The sequence below is a fragment of the Saimiri boliviensis genome, chromosome 4 (assembly GCF_048565385.1).
Source record: "Saimiri boliviensis isolate mSaiBol1 chromosome 4, mSaiBol1.pri, whole genome shotgun sequence".
Classification (NCBI taxonomy): Eukaryota; Metazoa; Chordata; class Mammalia; order Primates; family Cebidae; genus Saimiri; species Saimiri boliviensis.
The window spans coordinates 128,017,740-128,029,581 of NC_133452.1; the positions used below are offsets into that span (position 1 = coordinate 128,017,740).

The window sequence follows — 11,842 nt, forward strand, 5'->3', positions numbered from 1 at the left end:
TTTCACTGTTGCTATAAGCTATTGGTCACCCAGACCAATTCTGGCATAATATGGAAAGGAACCGCACAATGGTGTGACTACCAGGTAGTGGGGGTTGGGGGTGGGTGGTGGTCATTGGAAACCATATTGGAAACTGATTACCAGAGTCCACCTTTTTGAGATGGTGCACAAAATGTGGAGGCTGCCTGAACCATCATTCACTGGATAAAATAGACTCTCGAACCCACCTTAGATGTTATATGAGCAAGACATAAACTTTAGTGGTGCTAAGCCAATGAAAATGCAGGGTTTCTTTGCTACTCTGGCATAGCCTAGCTATTTAGAACAATAACAGTCCACATGGATTTCTGTCTACAGAAAAAGACTATGGTAACTGAAATTTTGAGGACTTGTGAGAATAAACTCTTACTTTAAATTAAAATATTGAAATTATTTTATTTTATGTTTAACAAGTTTATGAAGTGTGGTAATATGACATTTTCCTCTGAGTTTTGACAAAATTAGATATCAAAGAAAGCATAGCTGAAAACCAGTATTATATGCCTTATCCTGGCCTCTTGAAATACAGGAAATTTGCAAGCTTCTTCCAAGCTGACACACAACCACTTGGTTTTTCTGTGTGCCCAGGCTTTTCATCCACAGTGATTTTAAATCACTTTAAGCATATGAGTTTTTTCATTAAAAAAGCTCTACCTCATAATGTTGTTGTGAAGAATAACTGAGACAGAATATGGAAAGCGTATCTTCTGAAGAGTAAAATACTATATAAATATTAAACATTGTTCTCATGTGTTTAATATTGAATGTGAATTATGTGTAAAGGCTCAATAATAATAATCTCTAAACAGGAATAAAGATGTAGTCATTTATTTTTAGCAATTTGTTTTTTGATCATGAAAGAACAGTTTTTCTGGCAAGAAGTTTAATGTTATTTTAAATATCCATTTAATCCATTTACTTGATTAAGAGATCACTTCTCATTGTGTGAACAAAAAGGTGAAATGAACAAATTTTATCCTCGGAGTCAGCAATTCAAAAGACTGGCCATATGTGTCATGTGCTTCATCCAATAGCATCTCAAAGTGTTCCAGAGACAGTGTCTAAAGGTCATTTCATGTCTGATGTGACAGGTAATGCCTCTTTGTAAATATAGAACATTATTCTGCTCCAGGAACACTATCAGGTGATACAGAAATTGACCTATTAAGGCCAGGAGTAGTGGGTCATGCCTGTAATCTCAGCACTTTGGGAGGCTGATGTGGGTGGATCACAAGGTAAGGAGTTCAAGAACAGCCTGGCCAAGATAGTGAAACTTTGTCTCTATTAAAAAAATAAAAAATAAAATAAATAAAAAAATAAAGTTAGCCAGGTATGGTGGCATATGCCCGTAATCCCAGCAACTTGGGAGGCTGGGGCAGGAAAATAGCTTGAAGCCGGGAGGTGGAGGTTACAGTAAGCTGAGATTGCGCCACTGCACCCTAGCCTGGGTTACAGAGCAAGACTCCTTCTCAAAAAATAAATAAATAAATAAATAAATAAATTTACCTATTTAATTAAATCAATGGCAACATTATTTGTTTAAATAAATACTATTTCTTTGAAAATGTATGACCAAAAAAATAAATAAATAAATAAACAAGTATCTTTGGATTATATAAGGTCTTAAATGTTTAGGCCCTCACCCTCAAATTGTGTCTAAAGACAGCACTTTCAATAACAAAATAATCCTTGGTCACAATTACCTAACATTTTTTTTTCCCCCCGGTGAGTCAACCCCCTTAACAGGTAAAAGCATTTTTGGCAGCACCTATTTTACCTTGAAATTTTCTCTTGTAAAGTAACCCTAGCCTGACCTTGATTAGCTTATCAAATGAGCTCATCCTCAGAGCTGAAGAACTGTAGTCTATCAGAAAAATAGCATGGCAACATGCCCAAATAACTCCATAAATTGTCTAAAGGGCACATCTAAGTATCTCCTCCTCTTCTCTGTGCTTCTTCAGTCAGGGTTAGAAGCTAGGGAAAGAGGCAGGATGAAGCAATGGAATAAATACGGACCACGGAATTTGTTAAATCTGTATTTGAAATGTAGTGCTACTATTTACTGTCTAACTAAACTTTTGAGTAAGTTAACATTGCTCTTTGAAATTCATTTTTCTTATCTGTAAAAGCTATTAATCTCCTCATTATAAGTTTGTTGTAAGGCATCACTAAGAGTATATGTAAGTAGAGCCTGACACAGAGGACCTAGCATATAGTACTCAGTAAATATTCCTCATTTTCCTTTGCAGTGAGAAAAGGAACTGGAGACAAATACCCTCAGTTCCACCAATCACATGTCATTGACTGAACCATACCAGTGAACCATTACTTAATAAAGCCAGCATTCCTTAGGGTGTAGGTGATGTCAAAATGCTATGAGAAAAAAACATGGAAGGGTCTTCTTTCACTAGGAAAATAACATCAGCAGTGGATGTTTCTGAGCCGAGTGAGAATATGAAGACTTTGGGATGCTAACACAGCTGCAGTACCTGACAATTTTCAAATACAATCTAAAATACGAATTAATGAAAATTAATAACATGACAATTTATTATGCAAGCACTACTAAAATTAAGACAGTTTTCTAAAAACTGGAGCATTGTGTTTGTATTTAAATTTTAGATTTGGTCTCTCAAAAATTGCTATTTTTTATTATCCCATTTTCCAAATATATTTTTTCAAATACAGAAAGAACTCATTACATTTAAATTATCAGTTGATCATGGTACTCTCATTATTGTCTGTCCATGATAAATGTTGCTGTTATCTATGAAATAGCTATCTTAAAAGTTATCATTGGGATTTTAAGTCAAAGATATAATTTATTTTACTAAATAAGACTAAGCATTAAGATTTTAGCAAAAATGCATAGGTATCAGTCTCTTATTCAGATAAGCATTTTTGCGTTCTACAACTAAAATGCACAACGGGTTTAAAGCTTAATATTTAATATTACCTTTTAGAGTCACTATTCATGATTTATAATGAGTCTTGGCAGAGATGAGTGATATGTTATTTCCACATCTAAAAAGAGGCTAGAAACTCATTTTTGCTTCCTGTGTAGGAAAGGATAGGTTTACAGACACCCACAAAACTAAAATGGGCATTAGAAGAAGCAGAAAATAAATGTGCCTAGCCTTAAGAGTAGCATGAACTTGCAACTCTACCACTTACATATATGACAGAAGATTAAGCCTGTAGGAAGCAACCCTATTACAAATATTTTCCCATTTCACACACCTCATTTGGATAAACTATTATTGGGCAAATTACTTAACGGACAAATGGACAATGTATTTTAACTATGAATACTTCACTATGTATTTTAACAATATATGAGTTAAATTAATATATTACTAGTGTGTGTGTTATTTAAAACATTAGAAGTGACAGACCAGCCTATTAACAACTCAAAACCTCTAAACGAATGGGACCAGTGCAGGCAAACTTAAGCTGAGAAAGCAAGCAAACTATTCCAATAGTTAGAAATGGCTTTCATGGAAAGGCAACGAGGCAAGGTTAAGTAATCAGTAGGAAAGGGATGGGTGGGTGTAGCCAGTGTGGAAAAGGAGAGTAACTAACCTGTGCCAACACCATTTTATTCACACCTTTTAGGAAAATACGCAATTAAGAAAAAGGCTGGGGCAGAGGCTACAAAGAGCTACAGAGCTACAGACTGGCCATGATGGCAGAAGCTGGCTGTAAACCACATCACAAAAACTTCAGTCATGAAAATTAAGAGATAAAAATTGACGTTAATTAGTGTCTATGTGTCAAATAATATGCATGTGCCTATGTTCCTTTACATGTCCTTAGAGAGGATATCTGTATATTACATCCTGATATTATTTCTACAATGCAGGCATTATCGATCTTAATTTATAATTATAAAATAATTGACTTGGATAGTTCAATAACTTGCTAATGGCACACAAGAAGCGAGAAGCATAACTGAACTGATGTGGACATTTATTACACATTTCCCATTTTTCATATAGAGACAATAACAGATATGATAGAAGCATACCAGGTGAAACTTGTGATATCTTTGAATGCAGATATAAGAGAGGTGGAAAATTGATCATTTTCCTTAGTTCCTTAATGCTTGAACTGACTAGAACACATTTCTCCCTCAAATTTTCACTCAAGGAATCAGGAGCAAAAATTAACATCAATTACATTTCTTTACATTTCCCCAATGCTTCCGCCGATATACACATTAATTAAAAAAAAAAAAAAAAAAAAAAAAAAAAAAAAAAAAAAAAACCACTAATGCTTAAAATGCACTAAGTGAGTAAGTTGCTACATCTACTTAGCTGTAATAGAAGACATAGTTAGGAATAGTTAATAGGTGGCATTATTTTGAAGATACTGAAAAAATACGCCTTCCAAAAAGAACCTTACCCCATGCTCCTTCTTTGCAACTTAAAATTCCACAATAAACATGCTTACAGCTTTTCACTGGAAAGTAAATACTCCTAAAATTCCATTTAACTCTTTATTCCTCAGGAAACTGCTTTCCATCTCTGGAGATGTGGAAGTTATGAGTGTGGAGAGGGGGCATAATGATAGGGAACGACTCTGAGGAGGAGAGAAAGAGATGAGGACAATCAAGAATGTGTCATGATACTCATAGCATATCCAATTACACCACTTCAGGAAAGGACACTGTAAGGAAAATGACTTCTAACACATGGCATTATATTTGTAAGCCCCAAAATACTGAGATTTTCCAAGTAGTTAGTTATATGAAAGTATCAGTGGCGACTGAGCATGAAGGCTCAGTGATTACATCTGCTGCCTACCCTCTTGGTATTTCACCTTCATACTTAATGTTGCATCTTTATTTCGCATAAATCACGTGACATCCTGTCCTACCACTCTATGTGTAAAATTATTTATACCAGAGAGACAAAAAAAAAAAATTCTCAATCTAATTCATTTTGCAAGTTTGACAGTGACATCAAAGAGCAGGACATCGTCTGTGAGTAACGACACTATTCATTTGTTTAAATGTCAAACCTAAACCTCATCAACTCTCAGGAAGTATGGCAGAAAAGAATGAGTTTCAGTTCAAACAGAGAGGATTTCAGTGTTACTCAGTCCTGAGGAAAATAGCTGTCAGTTTCTTGAGAGCAGAGTGCTTTGAGAAAATCTTTTTAGGCTGAATGGAATTGGCCATTTCAGCACTTGGGGCTGTGGATAGTGCTATCTTCCTTGACATTACAAAACAAGTAGCCTTACTGTAGAGGTGTTTCCTTTTTGAAACTAAAACTTCCCAGGCTAGCAAACATGTAACTCTAAACTATCCAATTATGTTGTGGAGACTGTTCATTACGAGGCCTGTGCAAAGTAAACATGCAATAACAGCAAAGAAGAGCACATTTTATCACAAAGATTCAACCTAAAATTAAAATAAGGAAGGCAAATAGTTACTGTTTATAGCTATCCATTAAAAAAAAAAAAAAAAAAAAAAAGTACTGCTTCCCTGGACAGGATTTTTGGTGAAGAGAATGATAGTGCCATTAACCCCTCATTGTACTTTATTGGCAGTGGGTATTGATGCAGGGGAGTACAGGAACACATCCAATAAGCTTGCAGACAATCAGGAGCAGAGAATCTATTTTCTATATGCTTTCTAGCTCTAGAGTGGAATAACAATGGAGAATTCTGGATCTGAGGTCAGAAGAAATGGAACTGAATCTAAATTATGTCCCTTAATATGTCATTTTATTTTTCTAAGTCTTGTTTCTTCTTCTGGTTAATGTGGGTTATGCTGATGTTTAAGGGAGAGAATGTGAATGAAGGGATCTGGCACACAATAGGTACTCAATATATGTTCAATTTTAATTATTCACTTATTAAAATGTCGTCATAATGTAGTAAAATGTTGCTATGCTGGTCGCCATGTGTCTTAAGAGATGTAATCTTAAGGATGGGTAAAAAGAAGAAGAAAAGCAAGATTGCAATTATTATCAGCACATGTATGCTTATAGCAACAGTTCTAATCATGTGTATTTCCTCTTTTGTTTCAGTTTGCTAACATCCTAAAAAGATTTCCTTGAAACAGTCTAAAAATAATATTTTAAAATGTACTAAAGTTCTCAGAGGTTTCTCGTCTCCTCAAATAATATTGTACCAACTCTCCGGAGAATTACCCTCATTCACAAACTATCATCTATTCTGCCTGCTGAGTTGGTGAGAGACTACTCTGGTTGCTTTCTACCCAGACCAACACAGCGGGAGAGAAGATAAGAATCAGATGAATGCTGAAAGCTTGATAAGTTCCTTGTCGGTCTCCACTGAAGCTACAAGTTCTTTGCTTTTGACTGCAAAGCCTCCCAGCCTATCTCACCCCACTCACCTTCTTCCCCTGTTACAACTGAAAATCGAGAGCAACTCCTAGCCTCCTCCATCTCCTGTGGTTGTCAGCAGAGACTTCCTCCACACTGCCCTCTGCATGTGAAAAGTCTCCCAGCCTTCTCCTCTTCATTCATCAAGGTACACTCTCCTTCCATTCACAATTTATTTCAAGTTATTCTTCCCTTCCAAAGCCCCTTTTCTTGAGGTAGATTCCCCCTGCCCAGACTCATTCCATCATCTCAGTCACTATGTTCCCATCTCACCCCCTCCCCAGTCCTTAGAAACTGTTGGTGGGGGGCGGGGGTCGAGGAAACCTGTGTTTGCATTCAGAGCTAGGCAGGGACAAATAGCCCAGCATTAAGCTTAGTCTCATCTTTGGGGAAAACAAACCAACAACAACAGCCAACAGTTGATACGAATAATTCCTGAGCCCCCTCAACAAGCAGACTGAAAACAAAACGAAACAAAAACATATTTGGCTGAATGGATGTTTGAATGAATGGATAGATGGATGGATGGATGATTGAGATCTCTGTGGTATTTCTCTCCCATGCCCCTCCTCCTTCTTGCTCCAGGCATGGTTTCTGTTTAATTCAGCTCCAATGAGTGAGTACAGTTCCCTGCTTTGCCTCCGGGATCTCTACTCCCTGCTGGTTCATTACCATCTCTTGACTTGAGGCTAAACCTCCTCACCAAAGGGCAATGCCACCTAGCTCACAAAAGCTTTGTGACTTCCACAGCCAAAGAGACCTTGCTCCTTAGGGATGCAGCTTTGCATTCTGCAAGCTCTGCCTCTTCCGAACCCCCCCACCCCCAAGCATCCAGCCAGGGTACACAAAGGGATGACTGATTCCTCCCCCAACTCGACAAAATCCACCTGGAGCTCCCTGTCGTGGCCCCTCTCCCTGCGCTTGTCATCTAGGGGCTCGGAAAAGGAAACGCGGTTTTCCCCTCCTTTCAGCAGAACAGGGAATAACCCATTCCAGGGCTCGGTCCTGGTTTGGAAAATCAGAAAACTTTTTATATTTTCTTTAATTAGAAAACCCCACCCGAGAGCAGCGACCTCTTTGTTTGCTTCCCAGGGGGAGGGAGGGGTCTCTTTAGAGCCATGGCAGCCCGCGGCGGAGGGGAGGTGACAGCCCCCGGGAGGGCTGCCCGGGAGGGGGGGGGGGACTCACCCAGGACGTTCCCGATGAGAGCCACGACGAACACGATGATGTACCCGGCGATCAGGACCCACTCATACTCTTTCGGGTGCAGGTATTCCCTCCACAGGTACCGCAGGAATTCCTCGTCGTCATAGTCGCTGGGGTTTAAAAAGGACTCTCGAGTTCCATTCAGCTCCGAGGCAGATGACCAGTTGCGACAAGGGGGGCAGTCCTCCAGTTCGGTGCCGGACATCACGGGCTCGAGTCCGGTTCGGCTCAGTGCTGCCAGCTCCTCTCCGCCTGCCCCATGAGCACCGGGGATGTGCCGTGGGAAAGGCTGCGCGGAGCGGCGACAAGGGGCTCCCGAGCAGAAAATGACGTGAAAAGTTCCTGAGCCAATGCCTCTGGAGGCTTCTGCCGGGCAACTTCTGCGGCGGCTCTGCTGTCTTGATGGGCGATGTGGCACCGGGAAGAGTGGCCGCTCAGGAACTAGGGACTGGGCACTGGAGGCTGCAACAATGACACCGGGAGGAGAAAGCTACCCCGGCGCAGCTGAAGCCCGATTACTCCTCATTCCAGCACAGTCCGCAGCACACAGCCTCCTCCCGCGCTGAGGGATGGCTGAAGCTGGAAAAAAAAAAAAAAAAAAAAAAAAAAGTAATGAAAACTAATTTCATCTGTGTCTGGGAGGAGTTAATAAATCTCTCCCTTTTTCTACTTATTTTCTCTTTGTTTACGTGCACTTACTATAAACCATGCACAGACATGCATCCGTCTGTGGATATGACAAAAATGTCAACATACGGTTACTACAGAGCATGGTGATACATTTGTCTTTGTAAAGCAAATATAAAAGTCATAAGGAGAGCCCTCTGCATTTCTCAAGCAGGACAATGGAAAAGTCATTCCAGGCAAATATTTTACCATTTAATATAAACTTATTTTAACATTTGACATTTGCCAGCTTCACACTTGCTGAGTCTTTAAGGCATCTCCTTCTTCCCTTTCTTCTTAAAACTGGAGAATGAGACTGTTTCTGAATTGAAGGGTCTATTTACCTGGAATTTGTATTTGCAACAGTTAAGTGTCATATGAAATACAGCAACAAATTCTTGAAGGACACCAAAGGTCATAAATATGATCATAGTTAATGTTGTCAAGCAAGACAGACCACCAACATACTAAACTATAGTAAATATTCCTCATAGAATGCAGTCATCTAAGCAGAAGTGCTCTCTCTGGTGAATACCACACCCCTTTGGGTCTTCTTCTCATTGATTCAGGGCTGACGTCACCTGCCATTCTCTCATACATTGGTTTTGTCTCTAATAATAAGTATTCCAGGATTTGTTAGAATGTGAATTCATGATTCTTTTATTCTTAATAAACAGGGTAAAAATATTGCCATTGAGTAATTACAATCTTGCACTTGGGAAGAGCCTGCAAATCTTGTCTGGACTTCAGCTTAAGAGTAGAAGCCTCGTGATAACATTGCTGACATGCCCCCATCTAGCTTGGATGTGACCACCACAGTTCACTACCTCCACCCTTATGGGAGTGCTCTAACGGTGAGAAAACTGTTCCTTACATTAAACCAAGGTCTAAAGCCACTATTTGCCTTCTTGCGTCTTTTACCACTAATTCCTAGTTTGTTTGTATCTTGGTGCTACACAGAATAAATCTTCCACATGACAATGTTTCACATATTCAAAATAAACATCACAGCCCTAGCCCTTCTTTATATGCCGTCACGTTTCTTTCTTTTAGTATTTTTTTTTTTCAATGTTGTTCAAATGACAGTAGCTCCCACCTATATCTGTTTGGTCTTCCTTTAGACAATTGTCAATATCTTGCAAACTGCATAGCTGGGAGGAGGTAATAATAATATGGTTTGAGTCTTGCCAGTTCAAAAAGTACATTATTTTTTGGATGCAACCAATTTTTATGTGTATTTTTTTTTTCAACACACACAAGACACTAATGGTTTACACTGAGATTTAGTTAACTGCCCAACCCCCTCCTCCAATCATAATTTTTCACATTTGTTTTGTGCTTTATGGTTTATAAAATTCTTCTAGATGCATTTTAAAAATCCCTGAGGACTTAGCTATCACTAACCCTCTTTTATAAATGAGGAAGCTGTTCCTGGGGAAATTAGATGATTTATGAAAGATCAATGGATTAATCAGCAGCAAAACCATCTGTTATTTCTTCTATTTATAGAATAGTTTTTGGGACCTAGTACTTCTATTATTCTATATACATCATGTTTACAAGAAATATTGTTGTATTTTCCTAATCTGCACTAGTTAAATTTCTTTTTAAGGGAAGTGCATCAATGGGCATTTTATTATTTTACCAAATATTTCCTGAGGTTTCTTTTTCCACTCTTAGTGATACAAAGTTAAACAGGTTGCTATTTTCATGCATTTTATTTTCTAGTAAAGTGAGATTTTTTTAAAAAATGAACTAATAAATACATAGGGAAAACATTAGGAAGAGATAGATGCTATAATGAAAACCAAACAGGATGAAGTGATGATGAGCAGAAAATCCCAAAAGTCACATTAGAAATGATTGGTCAAAATGGCTCTATTAAGAGGTGATATATAAGCAGAACACCCAATTGATATGTGCATATATTAATTTAATTTTGTTAATTTGAAGTTTAAACAGATCTTAAATGCTAATGCTATTATCTGAAGCACCAGCCACTTCTCCAGATCTGTTGTCACCCAGGAAATTTGACAAGCAGAACTTCTGTGGCTTTGTTCAAGTTCATTGGTATAAATCTGCCAACTTTATACTCTGGTGCAATGTCTTCCTCTGATTTATTAATATCTGCATTTTATTCTTCCATGCACTATTCATCTCAAAGTGGGAAAGGTTGTTGCAACTTAAGTTCAGATCTATGTTTGTTAACATCTGCAAATTCCTTGTCATTGACAATCTATAAATATAGACCTAGCCTGCTATTTCCTAAGCAGTCATTGTCATTAGCTTACATTTTGTGGCACTTCAAGATGTTCATACTTCAGTATTCTGTTTCTAAGTCTTTTACCTACAATTAATCATTGTAGTAAATTGAAGTTATAAATAAGGGGAAATGAAAATATTTTCAAGCTTTTATCCGGATACCTGCTTTATGTTATGACAAGCTAAATTTATCTTGATCCTACAAATATTCCATTTTCTTCTATGATTTATTTGGTGCTTTATTCTAAATGTGTGGTACTCCAATGTCATAAAAAATTCACTTAAATCTTCAAATTATTATTGTTTTCTTTTTTGCAAGTGCATCACAGATGATAAATATTACAATACTCATTTTTGATGTGAACATCTTCCTTAGATCTTTTGATATCTTTTGAAACACAGAAAAGGAATTTCTAGTTCTTAGGTATTACTCTTCTCTTCAAGTCTTTCTGCTGGATGTAGAGAAAAGGAATCAATTCATTTCACAAAAAAAAACAAAAGAAAGCTCAAAATTTGTCCCATGGTATCCTCTTAAGGTCCTTAAAAGATTTGTATGAATTGATATTTTTAGACAAGTGCCTTGTATACAGAAAGTAATTGGAAAATGTTTGTTAAATGACATTTGTAAATATGTGATATCCTACTGCAAATATTATTTGCTATGCATATCAATCACTCTGTGTTAATGATAGTTAAAATCAATGTATATTTCAAAACAGCTAAAAGGAGACTTAACATGTTCCCAACACACAGAAATAATAAACACTTGAGGTAATGGATACTCTAAATACTCTGGCTTGACCGTTACACATTCTATGCTTGTAAAAAAAATATCACATGTACCCCATAAATATGTACACATAGTACGTATCAATAAAAGGTAAAAAAGAAATATAGCTCACAACATTCAGAATAATTCTGTTTAAATACCTAGGTTAGATTTTTCTTATCACTTATTTTAGCTCTCCAACTAACTAGAACATATTAAAAACGGGAAAAAAAAATAAATCTCAAATCCAGGGATTTTTTTTTTTTTTTTTTTTTTTTGGTGGTTGTAGTTAGGTTGTTTAGAGATCTCAGATATGGGCTGTCCTAGATTTTATTCTCTTATTCCAGGTGAGAGACTGTCTTTTTTGCAGACCTATATTAACTTTCTATATGTATTTCAGTAAAGAGTATCTGAGTGTCTATCATGTTCCCAGGAGGTCAGCTAGGAGCTGGAGTATAAGGATTAATAAGGCTAGTTTAGCCTCAATGATCTCTTAGTCTATTGATGAATTGGAAATGTTGCCATTATTGAGAAACTCTGTGAAGGT

The 11,842-nt window shown here is 37.4% G+C and overlaps 1 protein-coding gene across 1 annotated transcript in view; it reads right to left on the reverse strand.

Moving 5' to 3' along the window:
• Window positions 1–8,121, reverse strand: part of HCRTR2 (hypocretin receptor 2) — a 109,181-nt gene extending 101,060 nt beyond the window's left edge. Inside the window, exon 1 of the mRNA XM_003926378.4 lies at window positions 7,581–8,121. Within this exon, the coding sequence (XP_003926427.3) occupies window positions 7,581–7,803 (223 nt within the window). The 5' untranslated portion in view covers window positions 7,804–8,121. The remainder of the gene's footprint in view (window positions 1–7,580) is intronic.
• Between the last annotated feature and the right edge of the window lie 3,721 nt (window positions 8,122–11,842).